The 26,850-nt window shown below is 45.8% G+C and overlaps 1 protein-coding gene across 7 annotated transcripts in view; it reads right to left on the reverse strand.

Annotated features, from left to right (window-relative positions):
• Positions 1-26,850, reverse strand: part of MYO16 (myosin XVI) — a 1,104,874-nt gene that overhangs the window by 298,941 nt on the left and 779,083 nt on the right. For all 7 annotated transcript variants that reach the window (XM_063953181.1, XM_063953183.1, XM_063953182.1 and 4 more), the window contains one exon: positions 16,580-16,780. In XM_063953181.1, the coding sequence (XP_063809251.1) occupies positions 16,580-16,780 (201 nt within the window). The remainder of the gene's footprint in view (positions 1-16,579; positions 16,781-26,850) is intronic.

Consider the following 26,850-nt stretch of genomic DNA (forward strand, 5'->3'; position numbering starts at 1 on the left):
TGTGTGCGTGTGTGTGCGTGTGTGTGTGTGTGTGTGTGTGTGTGTGTGTGTGTGTGTGTGTGTGTGTGGAGTGTTCTGAAAAAAATGTATATACTGTATTTATACATTTAATTGTCTTTTAATTTAAATCGCCCAATTCTTAGTCATACCCAGGATTAGAACCCATGACCATGACAGCAGACACTTTACCGATGGAGATATTTGCTCCTGTACGGGAAGCATGAGAATTCTAACTATATGAAGTTACGTGTAATTGTCAGAGAAGTATCTTCATAAAGTTAAAATTCTCATATTTCCTATACAGGAGCTAACCGCTTCATCAGTAAGGTGTCTGCTTCCAGTGTAATAGGTCTTGGTTTCTAATCCTGGGTGTGACCCTTGTAAAATGTGTATATTCAGTATAATAAAGAGGGTGTGATTTGTAAGGTGCAGGGACCAGTGAGGAAGTCGGCCACTGAAAAGACAGCGACAGATATCAATTAACTTAATTCAATGGTGTCACAGAATGGGAGGAGAGGTGCCCCACTTCAGAGCAGGAGCCCGGCGGCAGATGACTCCGTTGCCTCCCAGAGTTCTGCCTCTGCCAACACCCAGAGATAATGTAAAGTACTGGTTGCAGAGACCACTGGGGGGAAACTGTGCTGGCATTGCACCACCAGTACACTAACATTCGGTGGCGGACAGGAAGAAGTACCGCCAGCTGCATGAACCCAAATACAGTCCAACATCCGACAGCCTGGGGTAAAGTAATTGAGCACTGATTGCGGAGACCTTTGCTAGTGGGCTATGTTTGTACCTACCGCACTGTTATTGCATGGATACCAGGAGGACCATAAGAGGAGGTCCCGTTCATACAGGTGGGAGATCAGCTTTCCTTCACTCCAGGATCCTCTATTTATCATTGGGGGATAAGTTAAGATGCCGGCTGTCAGGATCTTGGCAGTCAGAATACTGATGCCAGAATTCCGACACCTGTCAGACTGCCGACGCCGGAATCCAGACAGTCGGCATCCCTACTGTATAGCCGGCGGTTTAGGATTGGGGGGTTAGGTTTAGGCGCCACCTGGGGTCGTTAGGGCTAGGCTGCAGGGCGGGCGGGTTAGGTTTAGGCACTAAGGGCAGAGGCAAACGCAGGATCTAGTCGGCGGGGTTTCCGTGTATGCGTGAGTATATATATATATATATATATATATATATATACACACACACACACACACACACATTTGTGTATATATATATATATATATATATATATATACACACAGTATATATATACACACACATGTATATAAATATATATATATGTGTGTGTGTGTATGTATATGTATATATATATATATATATATATATATACAGTACAGTACTGTACCGTCCATCAGGGCCTGGGAGGCGGAAGCAGACTGGTGGCACTGTCTGGACGGAGGGAGCCGTTGTGGCTGAACACGCGCAGCCAGCAGCTCCCCCAGGACACTCTTTATACAGAGAGCTACATAGCTCTCTGCTGCAGCAGCTCCGCTATCGCGGTCGCGTGCGCGGCTTTTACTGAGACGGAGACACTGCTGTCTCCGTCTCAAAAATGTAAATGTTGGCTCATCAGGGGGGGTTTCCAGGTACTCAGAACCCCCCTCCTCCCCTGCGTGCGCCACTGAAGGCGGAGGGTTAGGGTTAGGCTGCTGGGTGCTGGGGGGGGGAGTTAGGGTTAGGCACCACTGGGGGGAAGTTAGGGTTAGGCACTAAGGGGGGAGAGATAGGCTGTGGGGAGGTGGTTTAGGGTTAGGCACTACCAGATGGAGGTTAGGGTTAAGCTGCAGGAAGGGAGGGAGAGGGGATAACGTACTTCTCTCTGCCCTATTGGGATTTCAAACATCGGGATGCCAGCATTGGTATTGTGGACGCCGGCATCAGACATATTGAGCCCATCATCGGCACCTGTGACGTGATCCTATTGCCTACAGAAGAAGCAGTGTTGTACAATCTGGCCAGCCCATTATTTATTGTGAGACATCTCTAACATAGCTTATTACCCCTGTTCTTTATGAACTCCGGTTTTGGGTGATGTATTTTTTTATATGGCCTAAATCTATTTTGTATGTTTTTAATAATTTATTTCTTAAACTTATAAAACTTTATTCCATCAGTAGCTAGACAATATTATTTATAATATAATGTATTCTACTGTACCTTGTGGCTAATGATCTGTGTTTGCATGGGTGTAGTGCAGGGACATGAGAGTTAAGGGGCCTACACACTGGGTGATATCTTTCAGTGTGGATGCATCAATTAACGATGAACGATGTGTGTGCCTGCAATTGTTCATCACTGAACGATCATCAATGATACATGCCAGTTAATTTGAACGATATGGATGTATGTACTCTCATTTCGTTCAAATTGACCATCGATATTGTCCAGTGTGTAGTAAAAATCGGCCATCAATACTATCGCTGGGCGATAATATCGATGGACGAAAACATTGCCCAGTGTGTAGGCCCCTTTACAATGAGTAGGGGGTGAGACAGGCTCCTGGCACTCAGACCCATCCCCATTTGTGCCTCCCCAGCCTCTGACCTCACTGCACGTCACTAATGACATTCATACAGCTTTAACAAGTACCAAACAAAAGGAAACTTTCTTCTGTCTGACACCAATAACAAAGTTAGTTAACATGCCAGATATTACATGATTTTTACATCTGGGCACAAATTAAAAAAAAACCTTAAATTATGCAGAAGGGTGCCAATAAGTAGGTACTTCTACCACTGCACAGAATATATGTTAAATGCCATGCCTGTGTTAACCAGTCAACTATACTTTTCTCTGCATTGGTAGACTAGTCATTATGTTTTGTATTTTTGTTTTATTTGCCTTGCCAGGATTGTGAACTTTTGTTTGTTGGGGAACCTTTAGAAACTTGGGGACGGACATAATGATGTCCGAGTTGGCTGGAGGTGCGAGTTCCTGGCCGAACTCGGATGTTTCTTTAAAGTGGCAATCATTTATAAGGCATGGTTTTTCTTGTAAATGATTGCCCCTTTAAAAAAACGTCCAAGTTCAGCCGGGAACCCGCATCTCCAGCCAACCTGGAAAGCATTACATCCAGCCAGGGGCGTATCTAGAGAGGAGGAAGCCCATGTGCAGGCTCCATCAGGGACCCCTCCTATCCAGCAGGCGGCAGTGCTGTGACTCTGGGCACTAGGATCCCAAGGGGATCCTAGCGCTGTCCCAGAGTCTAAAGCGCATGCGCAGATCTCCGGAAAAATGGCACGGTGGCCATTTTTTCCAGTGATTTTCCTACTGCGCATGCGTGAAAAACACCAGGAAAATGGTGTGGCACCATTTTCCCAGTGATTTCTGCAGCATTGCTGCTTCGCCGTGGGACTCCAGTGGGTAAGAATTACAAATAATGGGTGCGGGGTGTGCCGTGTAGGCGCCCCTGGACCCCGGGGGCCGTGTGCACCGAATACACTGCACTCACTATAAATACGCCACTGCATCCGGCCAATGGAATTAATCACCAGCTGTATATTTACTGGAACTTTGGGTAGGAACGATTTAGAGCCTTTAAAAACCATTTCAAGGCTTATTTCAGCATATTCACTATACCTTTCCAAGCAGTTTTATATAGGATTCTCCCAAATTTCTGTTCTTTTTATGTTTACTGTTTATGTATTAATACTGTAAATTAATGTTTTAATGATAATACACTATGTGAGTGTTGTTCTTTTCTTATGTAAACTCCACGAAGTCTTAATCATTTTGCCATATTCGTTGGAGAAACTTGTGAAAGGCGCACCAATAAAGGCACATTTAAGCTTTGCTCAAATAAGCATACTACCTTATGTGCAGTGCCCCAATTTATCTTTGATGTAACTCCCACCACCAGGGCCATTTGAAGTCCCATTGCAAACGTTAATATACTAATGTGATTTTTTTCCTCTGGTTTCATTTTGATTGATGGAAATCATCTGTAAATACCACTTGACCATCATCAAAGTGAATTCTGGTTTGTGGTTAATTTGATCTTAGTTATGTTTTCATTTTTTGAGACCTATATTATTATCTTATATCTGCATTTTATACAGTTTATAAACCAATTCTTCTTTGCATCTATAATTTGTTTGCAAGCATTTGTTTTTCTTCTTTTGTTGTTGTAATGTTTTTATTAAGTTTGAGCCTGCAAAAATGTCATTTTAACAATTTTACTATGTTTATGTTAATGTAATAATGCTATTTTGTGCAAATTGTAAAACAAAAATCTAGATTATCTTTTTTGTAATCTAGGGAAATAAAACGGCATTGTTATTTATATATTAATTCAGTTATACAATTGATTGGACTGCATTTCTGTAAACAGTTCACATCTCACAGAAAACAGCATTACAGAGATTACTTTAAAAAGATTACATGCAAATGAGATTTGTTTAACAGCAGCCTCTCCGTGAGTACCCCCCTTAAGAGAACAAATTTTATTTTGATAGAAAACATGTATTTATAAATGATAATTTTCTGTATGAATTGCTGATATAATATATATCTTAATAAAATAAAATGCTAAAGTAGATATGGACAATTTGTTAAAATAAAATACGACATAATTTATCATTTTTACAAACTTTCAAATTAAAAAGTTTGCAAATGATGGGAAATGTACCAGTTATTTGTATTGTTTGTTCAAATAAACAGTTATTTTCACGCAAATGGTGTCTTTCACCTGTCTATCTGGGTTTTGGGGCTCATGGTTAGTTGAGATTTTGCACCAAAATATAGATGCATTTTGCATAGACTACAGAGAAAGACGAATCACAAGAAGTTTTATTCAATCATAGAACAGTGACATACAATGTGTACTCATACACTGTGACTTAAAACAGCCCCTATCGGTAAGACAAGCTCTGGGTGACTCAGCTGTTCAGGGTCTATCTTGCTCAAAATGTACACCTGGGGGTCATTCAGGTGCACACGCAAAGCTGCAGTTGCATGCATATCGATCGATGTTTTCGCACTGCGCATGCATATAAGCCGCATTGTGCACATGCAGCTTCACGAGTGCGGTGGCAGGAAGAATTTAGTCACAAAGAGAGTGACAGGAAGTAAACGAGGGTGTTAACGGGGAGTGGTCATGCACATGCAGACGTGTGATGGCCGTTCGGACTGCGTTTTCTGGGCGTGCATTTATTAGCAGCTGCGATCACACTTGCTACTGGAGAGGGCTGTGCATCCAGCAAAAGAGCAGCTCAGCCTGCCTGTCTTCAGAGGTACTCAGGCTCTGTGTTGCTGACTTGATGTGTGGCAATGGTACCGATGTTTCTGCAGTTATGTGGTGCCGTATGCAAAGATGCGATCGCAGTGGGCTTCCTTTTGCATGGGTTAGCTTCTGCCCATATTAGCACATAATTGCAATTGCATATGCAAAATCATTGCAACAGGAGTAGGAAGAAACACACCTGAATGACCCCCCTTATTCGCACAAATAAAACAACTTCAAGTGACAAAACTACTTTGCTAGATTACACTGATCAATTTGATGTGTGACTGTTGTATATCTGTGTGCGACTGCATCTGAATCTGTATATGAAATGCTACTATGCAGCAGCGGTGGCTACTTCACATGCCAAGTTGTATTTCATCTGCGATTTTATACGTCTCGCGCTGTATGGCGTATTGACACTAGTCTTATGAGGACACATATGTATGTGCCAGGTTGACACCAGAGGAAAATAGCAGAGTAAGCACCTGCTTTACACCACGTCACTGTCTTCAGTGGCTCAGTAAATGGTACAGTTCTAGTACAAAGCTCAAATACAATATAGTACTTTCTTGAAAAACCATAAATCTAAGACTGTCTGGCTTTGAGATTGTAGTTAATAAATATTAAGTTGATGCACAAATTGATGTAATAATTAAAAAATGTGAATAGATTGCAGCAGCCACACTAATAATACTAATAGTATCAGTGGGAGGGAACAAGATGCACTTAGAAACTGTTTTCATGAACGTCATCATCATCATCCTCTTCCTCCTCATTGGTCCATGTTTTGCACCAGGGGTCAAGTGCCCACAAGTGATAACAACTACTGACAGACACATTATATACCTTTCCTGTGGTGTACCTGAAGCACATTGCAAGAACATGGCCTCACTGTACTCCATATACAGTTGTCAATCTATCCTTTGTGTTCCTCTCTAACATAACACATGTACGAATCAGCATAGGTGACTAAGAATTTGTGGTGCACACACAGAACAAAATAAGCTTAGCTCTTGACAAAAGTTAAGTACAGTGTGCGCTTACACCCAACTGTAAATGAGTCCCTTCAAGTCTGTTATATAAAATTGTACAAACATGATATGTACACAAAAGCAATAAACAGAACTAGAAAAATGGGTAAAAACATTATTTGGTCATTGTATCTCTTTCCTAGTAGCTAAGATGTTCTTCTAACTTTCACTTTTCAGATGAGGCACTTCTGAACATTTTCTCTCCACAGCCTATTTGGGGAACAAGTGGTAACTGCACTGAACCTCCATTTCACAAGACGAGTTGTCTCTGCCTAAAATAGGGGACACAGATGTCTTCCCAGTGGTAGGACCCAGCAGTATTATGACAATAGGAAGGGGTGGGGCTCCCATGCCTCAGGTTGCATCAGGGACTTACATCTGCCCCGAGGGTGATATAGCTATTGACAATAGCCTAGAGCTGAGAATAAAATGCTTCTTAGCCACCCAATTCTTTAAGTTATCCATTCACTTCGATAAATAAAAGTTGTGGCCATCCCTAGTGCCCATGAAGTTATTTCTATTGATAACGGTTGTTTATTGGTTACATATAAATGAAACGTCCTTCTCAAGCCTCTAAAATATTAGCAGCTTATGCTGTACATACAATTCACCTCATACATAACCACGTTCAGGAGCAGCTTGCCCTTAAAATAGGATTTTAATTACCTACCGGTAAATCCTTTTCTCGTAGTCCGTATTTTTCTTACTTTCTAGGGGAAACTGGGAATCCGTTTAGTACCATGGGGAAGTACCAAAGCTCCCAAACCGGGTGGGAGAGTGCTGAGGTTCCTGCAGAACTGATTGACCAAACTGAAGGTCCTCAGACGCCAAAGTATCGAACTTGTAAAACGTAGCAAACGTGTTTGAACCTGACCAAGTAGCTGCTCGGCCCACCGACCTAGTAGAGTGGGCCTGTACAGATTTTGGAACCGGCAACCCTGCCGTGGAATAAGCATGCTGGACAGTGAACCTGATTCAGCGTGCAATTGACTGCTTTGAAGCAGGACACCCAATTTTATTGGGATTATAGAGAATGAACAGCGAGTCCGATTTCCTGTAATGAGTTGTTCTCTTTACATACACCTTCAAAGCCCTCACAACATCCAAAGACTTTGAAGTAGCAGAGGTGTCCGTACCAGCTGTAATAGGTTGGTTGATGTGAAACGCAGACGCCACCTTAGGAAGAAATTGCTGACGAGTCCTGAGTTCATCTCTGTCCTCATGGAAAATTAAGTAGGGGCTCTTGTGAGACAACGCCCCTAGCTCCGACACATGTCTTGCTGAAGCCAATTCCAACAGTGTGACGGTCTTCCACGTAAGGTACTTTACGCCAACCTCCTGTAATGGTTGAAATCAATCCGATTGGAGGAACTGCAACACCAAATTGAGATCACAGGGTGCCGTGGGAGGCACAAAGGGAGGTTGGATGTGCAGAACACCTTTCAAGAACGTCTAGACCTCAGGGAGAGAAGCCAATTGTTTCTGAAAGAAAATAGACAAGGCTGAAATCTGGACTTTAATGGAGCCTAGACGTAGGCCCACATCGACTCCTGACTGCAGTAAAAGCAGGAAACGTCCCAGATGAAATTCCACCACAGAATATTCTCTGCTTTCACACCAAGAGACATACTTCTTCCATATATGGTATTAATGTTTAGACGTTACCCCCTTCCTGGCTTGGATCATAGTCGGAATGACCTTGTCAGGAATCCCTCTCCTGGCTAGAATCAGCCATTCAACTTCCATGCCGTTAAACGTAGCCGCGGTAAGTCTTGATAGACGAACGTGCCCTGTTGCAGAAGATCCTCGCAAAGAGGTAGAGGCCACGGATCTTCGATAAGCATCTCGAGAAGACCCGCGTACCAGGCCCTTTGAGGCCAGTCCAGAGCAATGAGGATTGCTTGAACCTTTTCCCTTCTTATTCTTTTTAGAATTCTTGGAATCAAAGGAAGTGGAGGAAACACATACACCAGCTGGTAGACCCACAGAGTTGTCAGAGCATCTACTGCCACTGCTTGTGGGTCTCTCGACCTGGAACAATACCGCTAGAGCTTCTTGTTGAGCCGAGAGGCCATCATGTCGATCTGTGGATATCCCCACTGATGTGTCAACCACTGGAACACCTCTGGGTGAAGGCCCCACTCCCCCGGGTGCAGGTCGTGCCTGCTGAGGAAGTCTGCTTCCCAGTTGTCTACTCCCGGAATGAAGACCGCCGACAACGCCATGGCATGATTTTCTGCCCAGAAGAGAATTCTTGACACCTCTGACATTGCTGCTCTGCTTTTCGTTCCACCCTGTCAGTTTATGTACGTTACCATCATCACAGTGTCCGACTGGACTTTATTGGCCTGATTCCGAAGTAGAGATGAGGCCTGCAGAAGGGCGTTGTAGATAACCATGAGTTCCAGGATGTTTTTTGGAAGGACGTCTTCCTGACGTGACCATCTTCCCTGAAACTGCACACCCTGGGTGACTGCTCCCCAACCTCTGAGGCTTGCGTCTGTGGTTAGCAGAATCCAATTCTGAATCCCAAACTTCTGACCCTCGACGAAGTGAGAAGTCTGTAGCCACCACAGAAGCGAGATCCTGGCTCTTGGCGACAGACGGAACCTTTGGTGCATATGAAGATGCGATCCGGACCATTTGTCCAATAGATTTATCTGGATAGGCCTTGCATGAAACCTTACATTCTAAAGCGCCTCGTAAGAGGCTACCATTTTCCCCAGAAGGCGAATGCAAAGATGCACCGAGATCCGGGTTGGCTTCAGGACAGCCCGAACCATCGACTGGATTACCATAGCCTTTTCCAAGGGAAGGAACACTCTCTGAGACTGTGTCCAGTATCATTTCCGGGAAAGGAAGCCTCTGTGTCGGTTCCAGATAAGATTTGGTTAGGTTCAGAATCCACCCGTGATCCAGGAGTAGACTGGTTGAGAGGCTAATGCTGTCCAACAACCGTTCCCTGGACGTTGCCTTTATCAGAAGATCGTCCAGGTACGGAAATATGTTCACACCCTGTTTGCGGAGTAGAAACATCATTTCTGCTATCACTTTTGTGAACACTCTCGGTGCCGTGGAGAGACCAAATAGCAGGGCCTGGAACTGGTAGTGACAGTCCTGCAGTGCAAACCGTAGATAAGCCTGATGAGGCGATCAGATCAGAATGTAAAGGTACGCATCCTTGATATCTAGAGACACTAGGAATTCCCCCTCCTCCAGACCTGAGATCACTGCTCTCAGAGACTCCATCCTGAATTTGAACACTCAGAAGTATGGGTTCAACGACTTGAGGATCAGAATCGGTCTCACCGAACCGTCCGGTTTTGGTACTACAAACAATTTGGAATAATATCCCTTGTTTTGCAGATGAGGGGGTAAATTTACTAAGATGGGAGTTCTATTTAAGATGGGATGTTGCCCATAACAACCAATCAGATTCTACTTCTCATTTATCTAGCACCTTCTAGAAGATAATACCTCAAATCTGATTGGTTGCTATGGGCAACATCCCATCTTAAATAGAACTCCCAACTTAGTAAATTTACCCCGAGGTGGAACTGGGACAATGACCTGAGTCCATACCAGTTTTTGAATGGTGTCCTGTAAAGTTATACTTGCCTCTTGTGAAACTGGTAAGCCTGATTTGAAGAATCTGTAAGGTGGGAGCTCCTGGAACTCCAGTCTGTAGCCATGGGAAATAAGATCTATGACCCAGGGATCTTGGCACGATGTTGTCCAGATGTGACTGAAGAAGTTTAGTCAGGCTCTCACCTGCCAGTCTTCCAGGCATCTCGGTCCACCGTCATGCTGAAGGTTTTGAGGAAGCAGAGCTTGAGTCATGTTCCTGGAAACCGGCAGTTGCTGGTGTGCGTGGTTTACCTCTAGCACCTCTGGTGGCAGTAGAAGAACCTCTCGGCTTGCCCCTAAACTTGCCAGTCCAAAAGGACTGTAAACTGGGTCCTGAGTATGCCTTCCTAGCTGGGGGAGCTGTAGAAGGAAGGTATGTTCTAGTTCATCTCCAAATAAGGCCTCGCCTGTGAAAGGTAGGCTTCCACGCCTTTCCTAGAGTCCGCATCCGCAGTCCACTGGTGTAGCTATAGACCTCTGTGTGCAGACACTGCCATAGCTGTAGTGCGTGCCTTAAGCAAGCCTATTTCTTTTATGGCTTCCACCATACAGTTTGCAGAGTCCTGTATATGTTGCAGGAGCAAAACAATCTCCCCTGAGGTAAGGTATCTAACTCCTCAATTAGGTTACCCGATCCTTTAGCAATGGCACGCGTAATCCACCCACATGCTATAGTGGGTCTCTACGCCATCCCTGCAGCTGTATATAAAGATTTGAGCTTAGTCTCAATTTTGCGGTCAGCCGCATCTTTCAGGGAGGCTGCACCCGGGACAGGCAATACAATTTTCCATGAGAGCCTGGATACAGATGCATCCATTATTGGTGGATTTTCCCATTTTTTCCTATCCTCAGGAGGAAAGGGAAAGGATGATAACAACCATTTAGGGATTTGAAACTTCCTATCAGGATTAACCCATGGTTCTTCAAACAGGGTATTTAATTCATTTGACACAAGAAAAGGGGCTGAGGATTTCTTTTATATATATAATATAAGATTCCTCACTCTCCTGTCACCTTATCAGGGATATTCAGAACTTCTCTGATAGCTTCTATAGGAGCCTCTCTTCCCTGCGACAGAGTACCCTCCGCCACCTCAGAGTCCACCTCACCCTCCTCCATTTCTGACTCTTCATCATCCGAGTAAGACTGCAGCAGAAAATGTGCCAAAGTGCATTTTTGCGGACAACTGGAAGGGGACTGAGACGCTGGTTTGGGTACTGAGTCTCTTTTCATAAACCCAGTCATAGATTGTCTTAAGTATTGCGTCTCTTTCTCGTTCTGAGATAACTTATAGAGATTGTGGAAATCATTCCCCTAATGGAGTCCAGCCATGCTGGTTCTGCCCCACTAGCCAGGGAAGGGACACAACATTGAGTACACACTAGTGAACCCCCTGGGGAAGAGGAACACTGTGCCTTACATGAAACACACTCTTTGCCTGACGTACTGTAACAGTGACAGCACACACACACAGGAAAAGGTTAAATGCCAAATTAACCCACAAAGAGCCCTTCCAGGGAGACACAGAGGGAGTATGGAACCAGCACACGGCGCCCTTAACGCTAATGCCAAGCTTAGTCGGGTCGCAGACTAAGTACCTAGATTAGGCATATAGTACACTAATAATCTTTCCCCCCTGCTATGACCCCCTGGTACCGCTGAGGTGATCTGGAGTCTTTCCGGAGGAGCTGCGCATCCCTGTCAGTCAGCATCTGTGTCAGCTGCAGAGGAAAAATGGCGCTGGTGAGCTGCTGGATACACTCATAGTGAAGCCCCGCCCATTCAATGGCGCGCGGTCTTCCCACTCTTTTTTATACTGGCTGTATGTGTCTTGTGCATAAACTGGAGACAGACTCCTTTTATGGCTTCTGTATGTTGCCAGTCTGGGTACTGTGTCCACTGTTCAGCATCTGTGTTCGTACACAGCGGGAGACGAAGCCTGCGTCTCTGTACCCTCATGCTGCCATAATGGCCAGCGACCCGCTACCCGGGACGTCAGCTTAGTATTCACCCACTCTTCATTCTTCTGGCTCTGTTAGGGGTGACGGCGTGCTGTGGGAATGTACGCTTGCCGTGGTGGGGCTTGCGCATAGTTCCCTCAGGAGCTAGTGCCCTGTTAGCCGGGAACGGGACCATTAACCCTGAGAGAGGTTGAGCCGTTTCCCCCCTAAGTCCTACGAAGCAGGCAGGCTGGTGCCATCCACTCCTGCCTGAAAATAACAAACACAGAAAATAAATGCAGAAAACTTTTCAGGAGCTTCCAGAGACGTGACCAGCTTCTCCGGGCACATTTTCTAAACTGAGTCTGGTAGGACGGGCATAGAGGGAGGAGCCAGTGCACACAATCAATTTCTTAAAGTGCCCATGGCTCCTAGTGGACCCGTCTATACCCCATGGTACTAAATGGAATCCCAGTATCCCCTAGGACGTAAGAGAAATACATGACATCCTACAGCTTTCAGGAAGACTGCATTGAACTAGCATTGCTTCGATATTGTATATTTCGAAAGACATAAAAAGCTCGTCATTGAATAAACCTACAGTGTAGTAACCAAAATCGATACTTTGGTCAGTAGCTTTAACCTGAATTTGAATGTTGTATTTCGCATTTTTGGTGCTAAATTGTTTGTTTGGCTTTTTATCCTAAATCTCAGCCCTACATGTGACTCAAAATACGATCACTTATTGTGCTTAATAAAGTACCGTAAATGCTGTACTAATCACAATACTTCCTGAGAAATGAGAATATAATTATTGACTTAATTCCTCAGGGGTGCCTCTAACAAATATTTCTGCTCTGTAGCACTTCCAAACCATCCTGATGCCGTAATATCATATTCCATCAGCTCCGGTGTTAGTCTCATGTCATTGATTTAACTATGAAAGTATGTCACATAGAATTACGACTTATGTTGTTTAACAATCCCTCAAATGCATTCCAAGAAACATTTAAAAATAACTTAAGCAACTGGGCAAAGACAGAGACAAGGTTGAACAACAAACGTCTGGAATGTACCTTGTGACTGTCATAAGAGCTTGAGAAATATTAATGAACACCGCTCACAGAAGTTCTAGAAAACTAAAACTCTCCCTAAAGTTAGACATTGTTGGCAATCATTTGTTTGAAAGTTAAAGGAAAACTACAATTAAGTTGTAAGCTGTGCCTGTAAAAAAAGGATCAAGACATATGTAAATATACTTAAAATGCCCAGATGTTTGCAGAACTTATTTTACTTTTCGTGTTCAGTTTCAAAGAGGAGGGAAAACAGTGTGCACAGTGAAGAATAGGATACTTGTGCTTAGTAATGCAATATATCAGAATTACCTCCACTCTAGGAATATCTAGGAAAGTCTTGATTTTCGTGAGTACCCCCTTACTCAAGAGAGAGTAGCCCACCCTCCCAGATCTAGACTAGCGTAGCCCACTTTCCTAGATGTTGGGAAGTGTAACCCACATTTCTGGATCTGGGAAGTGGGGGGTACAGTGGTTACGATGGCATGTTGCATGGTGAATTTTTTCATCAGGCCCGCCTACCACCGCATGATGCATTTTGCAGCAACGCTGGGGCCATAATAATGCAAATTACATAGCCACGCCCTCAACACTGGCACCATGGATCTTCCTGAGTGGAGAAACAAAAAAACGGGTGCAGCTTTACGTCAACTGGATACAATTTTGGCTATGACGGTCTTTTTATTATTTACCTTTACTTAAATAGCACCAACATATGCCTCAGTGCTGTACAGAGAACTATGCACATTTGTTCTATTACCTGTGGGCCCATTATCATACCAAAATACCTAGTGTAAAATCTCATACTATGGACAGAGGGCCTAATTCTGAGTTGATCGCAGCAGCAAATTTGTTAGCAGTTGGGCAAAACCATGTGCACTGCAGGTGGGGCAGATATAACATGTGCAGAGAGAGTTAGATTTAGGTAGGGTGTGTTCAAACTGAAATCTAAATTGCAGTGTAAAAATAAAGCAGCCAGTATTTACCCTGCACAGAAACAAAATAACCCACCCAAATCTAACTCTCTCTGCACATGTTATATCTGCCTCCCCCTGCAGTGCACATGGTTTTGCCCAATTGCTAACAAACTTGCTGCTGCGATCAACTCAGAATTACCCCCAGAGTTCTTCCACCATAGCACAATATGGGAGAAACAAGATTCACCATCTGTGTCTGGTCATACAAATCTGTTTGCTAAAGGGAACTAGTCTGTGATGGAAATAAGATAAAGCACTAGTTTTGGACATGAGGAGTTAGTGGTAACATGTAATGCAGCCATCTTTTTTTAATGCTTTCAATTGTTAAAAGAGTATACATTAATGTATACCAAAACCTCTGTATTACAGAGCTAAAGTTACATTTAAAATATATTTAAACTTATCTAAAATGGTTCAACTAATCATCATTCCAAATTAATTCAATTAAACCATTTCATGGTCTTTTATGAATGTAGTGGGCCTGTGTACAAGAGTAGTGTTTGGGCTACCCCTCCATCTGCACCTCTTCCACCTGAGTACCGGGTCCGATCCGGGATGTTTACTTCTCTCATAACAATGAGCTCTACACCAAGCCGAAAAATGTGGGTGAGAGATCGCAGACATGGAGGAGCATTCATGTAGACCATTTTAGCATATCAGGAGGAGCAGTGGATGGAACATTTCAGGATGTCTCGTGCTACATTCGACTATATTTTGGAACTACTGTCCCCCACATTTACCAAGCAGACCAACAGGTTCCAGAAGCCCATTGAGACGACCAGGAGATTAGCGATTGCTCTCTGGTGGTCTTGGGGGGTTGTGACGTCTCCGCATGAGATTCTAGTACGTCCTCAATAGTTGCGCTGATGGTATCATCTTTGAAACTGCTGTCCGATATAAGCAGCAGGGATAGTGGGCTGCATTGTGAGCTGGGAAGGCTGTGCTGTGTTTCCTTACGGTCCTCATCTACTAACATCTGGCGACTGGCACAGCTGGATGACGACAGTGCTATGGTATGTGTTATCGCAGTTTTGCCGAAGACACTATAGCATAGGTCATAATATGCCCATTCCATACGCCCAGCGCCACTTTTCTTGCGGTTATGGTCGTGTACTTTAGTAAATTGTCTGCGTAGTGCCTTCACTTTGTTAACGACTTGTTGCTGCGTTTTTTGGATGCCTCTTTCTGCCAGCATAAGGGATATGTTCTTATACACGACAGCACTGTTCCAGTCACCTGCCTTCTAATTTCTTCCTCTCCACGAATATTAAGCAGCTCTTTGATCTCTGTGTCTGACCAGGTATGGGTAGCCATGTTGTTGTGCTGGAGCTTCTGCTGCTGTATAGTGTCTGTTTGTTTGGAATCTGCTGCAATAAAAATATCTGTATGTGACCAGCGTGACTTCAGAGTGTCTGTTTGTTTTGCAAGCTGCCTCAATGGCTGCATGTGCCCAGCGTAGTGTTGTTTGCAAGCTGCTGCAATAGATGTGCACAGCGACTTGCATCCGCGTTTGTTTGCAAGCTGCTGCGGTGCCTGCATGTGCCCAGAGTGTCTCCCAGGGATGACATCATCTTCCTGTGTCCCAGAAGCACCAATCAGCGTCTCAGAGCGTTACTCGGGTCAGGAAACACAGGTAATGACCGTTTCCACTGCACACTTACCTGAGTCATTACCATGTGCTACCCAGGTAGCTATCCGGGTAGGATTGCCGGGTCACTCAACCCGTGTTGAGCCGTTTCCACTAACTAAAAACCCGTGTCGATGCGCGCCCCCATGCAAAAACACGGGTAAATTTAGCTAGTGGAAAAGGGGTATCATTTACATTAAACACCACAAATCAAAGCAAAAAGCTCGGAGAGGAAGTGTGGCCCCAGCACAAGGTGAAACCTACCATGCATCACTCAGGAGGAGGGATGGAGATTATAAACACTACACTTTAGCCTGACCGTTAGTAGTCTTCTACATTTGACACTACTACTTGAACCCTGATTAGTTCTATGGCTCCTTGCAAGGCTAAATTTTTTATCTATATGCAGTATCATTCAACAAAGTAGGAAATGAGTTGCATTGTAGGATAGTATGTCATTCCGAAGACATCACCTTTAAGTATTAACTGATTGGCTGTAAGTGTCACTGTGTGTGTGCTAGGCTCACCTGGCAAATCATGACACACATTACACTAATGATCCCCAGGCATGTTGTTGCAGCAGCATCATTAGAAACATGCTGTATATATATACATTCATCTGCCTTCTCCCATCAAAATACTTTCATACCATGACAAGCCTGCACACCTTTTATACACAGGAGACAATCATGTGTACAGGGTGCTGGGCTAACAAAGATCTGTTGAATGTCACCCAAGTGGTTAATTAGGTATTTTCTCCCATAGCCATGGGCTGTGCTATCAAAATAAGAAGGAATTGATTCAATTAAATCTGCCAGTAAATTAGTGAAGACATTAAGAACGCACATTAATATATCAGAATTGTAACAGCCTTTGATAAATCTTCCAGAAGCTGGAATTATACTGCTATTGAGATTGAGATCAGTATTGTCTGAGCTAGAACTGTAATCATCCACATGCAAAGGTAGAAAGAACCACGATGGGTACAAGTTCTGCAGAAATGTGAAGAACCCCCCGAGAGCATGTGTGGCTGGTTGCTTGCTAGATGCAGCTTACCCTTCCTGCATAATGCATGATTGTGAAGACAGGGGTTTGTTCCTTGGATGTGACATTGCCATTCCCATCTTTTGCTGATGTATACACAGTGTTTGAATTTGATGTCTCCAGGAGTGACTGAAGACGTCTGGAGAGGCTTTGTTCCATGGAGTGTATGGACTGGCTTTCCTCATCTAGAACAGACAGAAAGCCTAAGGGTTTCTGAAAAAAAAGCAAATTTTCATTTGGTTTTGTTGATATCATAGGATCTACAATTTATAAGGCAAAATAATTTTCTATAAACAACTTGCTTTTGTACAGATCACAAATATCAGAGGTGACTCATATATCTCTAATAATATAATGCATTATTCCCTGTAATACAAGCTTTTCCAATGACTAGAAAACCAATTATTAACAATCTCACATTAAATCTTACTCGTTATACAGATATCATTTGCAGGAATTAAATGATACAACGATACATACATACAAACTGTAAATATAGTGTTTTAAAATGTAGTATAAGTATAGCAATATACCCACAATGTTATTTTTTTGCTACTGCAAGTGTTCAGACGCTGTGTGAAATGTAGTGTGTGTTCCTGGACAGTGATTGGGAGCTGGATATTCACAGAGATGTGCCATGTTATGGTGTGTCATGGTTGTGTCACTGAACTGGGTCTTAATCGTTCACAATGGAGGCCATACTATGGTGGAGAATCTGACCCTACCATGGGACTGGTGCAAGTTTCATGGTGCAGCCGAAGGTGGCGTCTTAAGACACATCAAGCAAGATTTGAAAGTCTAAAAACTCTCAAAGTGGGTGTCTCAGTCTTTGCACACTCAGACGCACACTTGTACACCAGGGGAAGTGCTTTTACTAGCATTAGCTTAAAGTCTCAGACATTAGTATGGCAAAGGAGCTAAAGGTGTCGCAGCAGCACACAACTAAAAATCAGCTCCAGAGTGAGAATGGCTGAAGCACTAGCTACATGTCTTGTAATTTACCTCCTCGCATAGATGAGTGTTTTGGGCAGCACTATAATGAATTCTCTTCTTACAGTAACTAGAACGTTAACTAGGGGCCTAATTCAGACTTGATCGCTGCAGCAAATTTGTTAGCTAGTGGGCAAACCCATGGGGGTCATTCAGACCCGATCGTACGCTGCATTTTTTTGCAGCCGTGCGATCAGGTCTGAACAGCGCATGCCTGTGGGCTGCAATGCGCAGGTGCGTTGGTCGCCAGCGACGGCCGTTGCCATGGAGCGACGGAACTAACGAAGAAAGCGTTTGCAGCGCCGAACGCAAGAAGACTGACAGGAAAAGGCTGTCCGGGGGTGTCAACTCACCGTTTTCAGGGAGTGTCCAAGAAAATGCAGGTGTGCCCGGCCGTTTCCTGACATCAGCTTCTTCCAGGATCAGTGCAGCGGCTGAGTAAGTCCTGGGCTGTGCAGAAACTGCACAAACTTTTGTTTGTGCAGCTGACTGCACAGCCAGTTGCACCCTGCACAGCGATTACCCTCTCCCCTGTAGGCGGCGATTACCTGGTCGTAGCTGTGCAAAAATAGCCTGCGTGAGACCAGGTCTGAATTAGGCCCAAGTGCACTGCAGGGGGGCAGATATAACATGTGCAGAGAGAGTTAGATTTGGGTGGGTTATATTGTTTCTGTGCAGGGTAAATACTGGCTGCTTTATTTTTACACTGCAATTTAGATTTCAGTTTGAACACACCCTACCTAAATCTAACTCTCTCTGCACATGTTATAACTGCCCCCCCTGCAGCGCACATGGGCCCTCATTCCGAGTTGTTCGCTCTGTAAAAATCTTCGCATCGCAGCGATTTTCCGCTTAATGCGCATGCGCAATGTCCGCACTGCGACTGCGCCAAGTAAATTTGCTATGCAGTTAGGATTTTTACTCACGGCTTTTTCATCGTTCTGGCGATCGTAATGTGATTGACAGGAAATGGGTGTTACTGGGCGGAAACAGGCCGTTTTATGGGCGTGTGGGAAAAAACCGCTACCGTTTCCGGAAAAAACGCAGGAGTGGCCGGTGAAACGGAGGAGTGTCTGGGCGAACGCTGGGTGTGTTTGTGACGTCAAACCAGGGACGACAAGCACTGAACTGATCGCAGATGCCGAGTAAGTCTGGAGCTACTCAGAAACTGCTACGAGGTGTGTAATCGCAATATTGCGAATACATCGTTCGCATTTTTAAGAAGCTAAGATTCACTCCCAGTAGGCGGCGGCTTAGCATGAGCAAATCTGCTAAAATCCGCTTGCGAGCGAACAACTCGGAATGAGGGCCATGGTATTGCCCATTAGCTAACAAATTTGCTGCTGCGATCAGGTCTGAATTAGGCCCCTGGTGTAGAGATAAATGATTGCTTTAGGAGACTGTTTGTTAGTACAACCAGTAGAATGGACAGGAGAATTTTCATAACCACATCTACAGACTATAATTTTAACTGAAGGGTTCAATGCCAGTGGTCATTTATTGGTCAAATCAGTGGTAAAATCAGTGAGTCCCATTCTCTGTGTTATGGAGACAAAAGCATTTTTATACATTGTTAGACATGCTATTACAGATGTGTCCACTTACATCCAGCCTCCCTGCACATTAAACAACCCTTCTAGTCTACTTGGTGGCACCGAGCATCTTTTCATGCCACTTTTTTAATTAAAATTCATCTTATTTGCAAAAAGATGCAAACAGGACGCACAAACAGCTGATGCTGATTAAAATGATATGCAGCATGTCTATATTTTGTGTGCAACTGCACTTGTATCTGCACAGTGATCGCAAATACGCGCTATGGTGCGTATTTTACTCACTTTTGGGGACCTCAGGACGCGATCCGCCCACAGCCAATCCCGCGGTGGTGGGGGCTGAGTGTTCCCTTGTGTGCCCGCAGCCGCAGGGCCGGGTAAGTGGTGTGTGTGGTGACAGGGGAACGCACGGAGAGGTGCAGGGAGCAGCGGCACATGGAGGAGCTGCTATGGGAGAACCAACGACTGCACGCCGCCCGGTACCCCCCGTCAATAGCTGCCGCCTGGCCGCTGTCACACACTGAGTCCTCTACAGACCCTGGGCTGCTACCCGCACACCGTATCTGTAGCCACCTGCCCCGAACACGGGATTCCCGGGCTGTCACCCCTCACACCCGCCAGCTGCTCCCCTGGCAGAAGTGACACTGAAGGCAGTGCCACAGTTCAGCATGCCGCCAGCAGCGCCCGGTCTCCATGCAGTGGTTTCAGCACCCTGCACCCTGGCCGGTCTGCCCCATAAGCAGACACGGCTTCTGAATTGCATGGCGCCTGGGGCCCAGGACACTGGCAGCACCGCACGGGGGGGCGCAGAGAGGCACACATGGGGGAGGGAGCTGAGAGGCACACGAGAGGGACACAGAGGAGGAGGAAGCAGAGAGGCACACGGGAGGACGCAGAGAGACATGGATGGGGGAACGCAGAGAGGCACAGGGGGAAGCTGAGAGGCATGGAGGGGGGACCACAGAGAGGCACATGGGGAGGAAGCGGAGAGGCACATGGGGAGGAAGCTGAGAGGCACATGTGGAGGAAGCTGAGAGGCACTTGGGGAGGAAGCTGAGAGGCACAAGGGGAAGAAGCTGGATGGCAAACGTGGAGGAAGCTGAGAGGCACGGAGGGGGGAACGCAGAGAGGTACACGGGGAGGAAGCTGAGAGGCACACAGGGTGGAAGCTGAGAAGCACACGGGGGACACAGAGAGGCACACAGGAGGAGTAAGCTGAGAAGTACAGAGTGAGGGGGAAGGTAGAGGAACACAGGGGAGGGAGTTCTGGAATGACGAGGCTGGATTGACACAAGCGTTGTCAATTTTCCCTTTGTTGAAAGGACCCGGATGCTACCTTGACACAAGGGGCAGAAGGCTGGAAAGGTAGGGGGCTGGAGAGACACAAGAGGCTGGAGTGGCTCACGTTTCCACTGGCCACGTACCTAAGACCTAAGCACCACTGCCCACAACATCACCCCACACACACTCACACTGTCACCTACAAGACCTTACCACCTTCCACCACTTGTTGCAAGGCCACACCCACTTTTCCAGGAGCGCGCTCGCGCCTGCGGTGCGCATATAAGAGACCCCTCCTTTTTTGGTGCCCACTTTTACACCCAGTAGCTGCTATCTACCCCTACCCCCTCCCTAACCAGGGACGTGCAGTCAGGGTAGGCAGTGCCTCACCTGTCATAATGTTTAATATAATACAAAGAAGAAATTTATAACACATATTCTGTGTCTTAAATATCTTCTTTATATTTTTCCAATTCTATTTGATATGAAAAAAGAGCCAATTGTGGGTGGGAGGCAGCGAGAGCTCTGCCTCCAACTGTCAATGATAAAGTAACTGAGGTTGGAGCCGGACAGGGGGCGGGGCCAAGCTGCGGGTACAAAAAGCACATTCAAAAAATCATGAGAAGCGGCACCAGAAGACCTGCCTCAGTGACAGGGACGTGCCTTCAGCCCACATGAAAGCACGCCCCTGTCAGTCAGGCAGACATGATTGGATAGCACTGATCTGTCTCTCCCCCTTCCCAGCGTCACCGGCTCTCTTCCTGCCCACCGTCTCTCCCTGCCCAGCGTACTGATATCTGACCCCCCCTCCCTTGCAGCCGCTGTGTACCAATATCCCGACCTCCCCCCACACACCTTTACCGGAGCTTGCAGACACGGGAACATATACCTGTGTGCGCACGGGGGGCGCCTGGAAAGGACAGGCACCCCCCACTGACACACGCCGGATGCCGACTACTACCCCCTCCCCGCCGCCAGCCAGTCAGGACTGCATTACTGCCCGGCTGGTGGCCGCCCGGGATAATCACGGGTGCCCCACATCTATGTACTGTGTGATCGCAGGGGAAGTTTGGTCTGCCGGTACTCCGGGACTGTGCCCCTTGATTGCCGTGCTCCCCCGCAATGTGGACTAACTGCAATTGCCGCTGCTCTAGTCTGAGCCGCCGTGGATTGTATGCTGGTGGAGTCCGCTGGGGAAGCATTACGTTCCGACAAAGGAGCAGCAGGCAGTGCAAGAGAGCAAACAAATACAAACATATAGGATACCACTGAACCAGCGCTGTGTAGGGGTCAACAAGGTCGTATTCCTGTAGTCTTTCTTATTTCTCAATATGCACCGAAAAAAGAAAGAAATGTGCAAAACATAATGTATTACCTTATGTTACATAGTTTTAATCACTTAAAATCACTATACATAAAATCACAAAACATCAGTGGAAGCTAGATGGATAATAGCTATGCAATAACCACTGTTTGACAATAAAATTTACACAGCACGTGCTGTTTAGGCATTCTTCAGTGGACTAAATCCTGAAAAGGTAGGGCAATGGGTAATTACCACGAGCCGGTGTGAACTGATAAATCAGTTCTAAAAGCATATGAACATCAGGCTTTCCAGCTGCAGCATGGAAGCATGGACCCTACCTGGGTCTTTCTCAAGGTCAGCGACCCAGGTAGGGTCGGAACGCGTGGGTGCCCCTGTGGACTTACCTGACTGAAGGAGGACGTGGTACGATCAATGCAAGACCTGGAAGGCTGATTGACACCAGAGAACTCTCCATGCTGCAGCGGGAAAGCCTGATGTTCATATGCTTTTAGAACTGATATATCAGTTCTCACCGGCTCGTGGTAATTACCCATTGCCCTACCTTTTCAGGCTTTAGTCCACTGAAGAATGCCTAAACAGCACGTGCTGTGTAAATTTTATTGTCAAACAGTGGTTATTGCATAGCTATTATCCATCTAGCTTCCACTGATGTTTTGTGGTTTTATGTATGGTGATTTTAAGTGATTAAAACTATGTAACATAAGGTAATACATTATGTTTTGCACATTTCTTTCTTTTTTCGGTGCATATTGAGAAATAAGAAAGACTACAGGAATACGAACTTGTTGACCCCTACACAGCGCTTGTTCAGTGGTATCCTATATGTTTGTATTTGTTTGTTGGATTTGGAGGGTGGAGAAACCTCTATCATAGTGATACCTAACTAGCAGCTGTAAGCAGTGCATTGTTACCTGTCTACATTCTTGATTGCATAGTGCAAGAGAGCAGGCGCTGAGTGTGCAGGGGCTGATCTGGATGTCAGATGGCACCCATCATGATACTCCCGTCCAATGTGGCTCGGCTGGTGCTGGGTGAGTGTGTACCCTGGGGAGGCGTGGGAGGGCATAAAGTATAATATACTTGTCTTTACTGTGAAGCCAATATGGCACTGTACATAATAATAGTAGCTGCCGGCACTCAGGGGACGATTTACTAAGCCTTAGATGGAGATAAAGTCAATGGTGATAAAGTTCCAGCCAATCAGCATCTAACTGCCATGACACAGGCTGGGTTTGAAAAATGACAGTTAAGGAGTTGATTGGCTAATACTTTATCACTGTTGACTTTATCTCCATCCAAGGCTTAGTAAATAGACCCCTTAGTGTTGTTGTTGATGTTATTGGCAGTTGTAGTAGGCATAGAGAGAGTCACTGCTATTATGCAGTATATTGTATTACATTCTACTAGTATATTGGTTCAGGGGTCTCTACTCTACCACCTCCCACCCCCACAAGTACACCTCCATCCATACACTTGCCCAAGCTGCCATTACCCTTCTCTCTTCGCGAACACCCGAAAAAGTGCCATGGCTTAATAAAAAAGGGGGCTTAGCTTTACGGGATCCATGTTACGTTACGTCACTCCAGGGGGTGTCCAGCATCTCCAGAGATGCTGGCTGCCCCCAGAGACTAGGCTGGTGTAGTGACAGCTCTTAATCTGTGACAGGAGCCGAGTGCTGCAGGAGATTATCCTGGCTCCTGTCACTGTAGAAGAGCCAGCACTTTGGTGTCACCCCTTTTGAGGGTGACAGCCTTGGTGCGGGCTGCACCCCCTGCACCTGGGTTGTGACGCCACTGGGTAAGGTGCATATGGAATAGAAGCGAATGCCAATAGGTGGTGCTAGACATGCCCCTCCGACGGTGCACCCTCTAATAAAATGTGCTACGCACGCCTATGCCTGCCCCCACCCCCTCCTGGAGCTTGCTGCCGTGGGTACTTATACCCCCACCTCCTGGAGCTTGCAGCTGCAGGAAGTAGTGCCTGATCTCCGGCCCAACCCCCCTGGAGTTTGCAGCCACAAGTACTTATACCTGCCCTGTACCCCTCCTGGAGCTTGCAGCCGCAGGTACTTGTGCCTGATTCCCCACCCCCACCGGAGCTTGCAATCGCTGGCAGCAGGAATCACCATTCCCTTGAGCTTCCTTCCTCCTTCCCCGGAACTTACAGCCGCGGACTGGGAGTCAGTGAGGGCCAGAGGGATTGGGGTAAGTGAATGCTGGAGGAGGGGTTGGGGTCAACAAGCGCATAACCCCCACCCCCTCCCTACCTTTACACCCCCATGTGTGCCTCTCCAGCCACAGACTTCACCGCACGTCACTGTCCCTAACCCCAGGACTGCCTGCAGATAGCCCCCTCCTTGTCATCAGTACTGCCTCAGCTGCTATCTACCCTTACTCTCGCCCTACGGTACCCCCAGTACTGTTTGCCCCTATCCCACTCCTTGCCATCCAGTACTGTCCCAGCTGCTATTAACTCTTTCCCTCTACCTACACTCAGCACTGCTTGACACTAGCCCCCTCCCTCCAGCACTGTCCCAACTGCTTTCTACACTTACCACCAGCACTGCCTGCCCTTACCCGCCTTTACCCCAACTCCTCCCTGCCTCTACCCCCAGTTCTACACCAGCTGCTGCTTGCCCTTAAACTTCTTTACCCTAAATGCTACCTGCCCCCAGCACTGTCCCAACTGCTGCCTGCCCTCATCCCCCATAATATGTGATGGGACCCAGAAATTGTGATATAGGACCTCAATTTTTAAAAGTAAATGGTCCCTGGGACCCACAATTTTTTTCGCTCACCGCGATAACTGCTGCATATGAAATGCTATGCTACAATGTTTTCCTAGAAACACTGTAATGTAGCATTTCGTATGCAGATACAGGTGTGGTCGCACACAAAATATAGTCATGCCGCATAATCATTTTAATCAGCAAAATCTGCGTATTCATCTTATTTGCATAGCGGGCCAATAAGATGCATTTTCATAAAAAAAAATTACAGACGCTAATGAAATTGCGCGGGACCTGCCAGCTCACTCACGCCAGGCATTTCCTGCTGCGTGGCGTATTGAGGCAAGATGTACTGTATGAGGACACATTTGTATATATTTTCTTTTCCATGGTATATCATAGACATACGAGGTTCTCAAATGCAGTCCTCAAGGCAATCCCAACAGTCCAGGTTTTAGGTACAGTATATATTAGCATTATGTTAGGTGTTTCATTAAGGACAGTGACAAACAACTCTACTTACAGTATTTCTAACTAATATTACTATATTAACAAAGTGCTGTAGCAAAGTGTGTATATCTGTCTTACTTTCAGAACTTGAAAAATGATTAATAGGGGGCCTATTCATCATCAATTATGGGACCTTTACACATTTCAGTTTTAGGAGTTTGCCTGTGGGAATAATGAGATCCAGTATTGCGGATAGCGATTCGATTGCATCCCTCCGCTGCCTCCATACTGCTTGTCCTGCCCTCCTGCTGATCATCATTGGTTGGTAAGTATCACTTATACTTAAGTAGCAGTAATAGGAACAGCTGCTTTTAAGAGTGTCTGCACAGGAGCAGTGCTGAATTGCTCTGGTAGTTAAGTATCCACTGCTGCAAATCGCATTGAATAGTCCCCTAAGTGAAATGATTCCAAGCTATGCAAAATAAAAATTAGTGTACTTTCTTCCAAAGCATCATGGGGCCGATTTATCACCATCTGCATCTGATGATGCGGATGACAGGTGATAATATCGTCCAAACTCGTACTGTGATAATTGAGTAAAAAATACCCCAATGTCCTGCTGTGCATGCGCCGCCATGCGTCGCTACTGCCACAGCCGGGACCTTCCCTGTCGTTACTACCCCCGTGCTGCAAAAAGCCCCCCCCCCCCACCATGGATTTTATACTTACCGGTCACATGAACTGGTGTCCACTGCTCCAGGAGGCTGCCGGGTGCCGAATCCTGCTGCTGTATGTGACCCCTGGTGCTGAAAAGTGAGCATCATTTTACTGCACATGGGTCACAGCACAGCACATGGAGGACCCGGTGCCCTGCAGCCCGCATCAGAGCACCGATACCCAACTCCTGGGACTGGTACAGGTAAGTATGATTTTTGTATTTATTTTTTTACCAGCGATCAGCTTGTGTGTCCATCCTGAGCTGGCATAATTATCACAGGACACACTGCGGTGTTTTTTCAAATAGTTTTTTTTGTTTTTTTTTGTAAATTCAGCCACATCGCATTTCCCATTATAAGTATGTGAAATGCGATGCAGATTACTAAAAAAAAATTACAATTAAAGGGTTTAGAGCAGTTTTTCCTGTAAACTGCTCCAAATGCCATTTACTACATTGGAGTGAAATAAAAATAACGTGAAAAGGGTGTGAAAACACAGTTTTTCACATTATTTTAGTAAAAATAATGTTAATAAATAGGCCCTCACTAAAGGGCTGATGCATAGTTGAACAGAAGTCAGTTTGCTTCACATATTTTGTGTGCTTTTGCACCGTGCATGCTCCAGAGCTGGGCATGCCCATCTACTGTACAAGCCATGCAGAGACTTAATTCAGCCGCATCTCTACGTGCAACTGAAAGGGTGTAACAGTGTTGTCACTGACCATTCTTATGCCAGCAAGGTACAGTGAGGATATGTCAGGCGAATTACAAGCTATGGGCTTAATTCAGCTTCAGTTCCAGATTTGCTAAAATAACTGCTTACAATCGCATACTGGGGGCCGCCCAGCATTCTATTTGGCGCTCAGTGATGCAGTCGCAATTCAATTGCAATCGCATTGCAGACCAGCAAATAGAGGTAGCCCCTCTGCATACCCTTTGGGAATAGCAGTTGTAGCACGCTTGTGGTGGAGACTATGGGGGTCATTCCGAGTTGATCGCTGGCTGCCATTGTTCGCAGCGCAGCGATCAGGCTAAAAATAGTCACTTCTGCGCATGCGTATGGTGCGCACTGCGCACGCGCGATGTACTTTCACAAAAGCCGATGCAGTTTTACACAAGCTCTAGCGACGCTTTTCAGTCGCACTGATGATCGTTGAGTGATTGACAGGAAGTGGGTGTTTCTGGGTGGTAACTGACCATTTCGGGGAGTGTGTGTAAAAACGCAGGCGTGTCAGATA

Source organism: Pseudophryne corroboree, chromosome 2 (assembly GCF_028390025.1).
Source record: "Pseudophryne corroboree isolate aPseCor3 chromosome 2, aPseCor3.hap2, whole genome shotgun sequence".
Lineage (NCBI taxonomy): Eukaryota > Metazoa > Chordata > Amphibia > Anura > Myobatrachidae > Pseudophryne > Pseudophryne corroboree.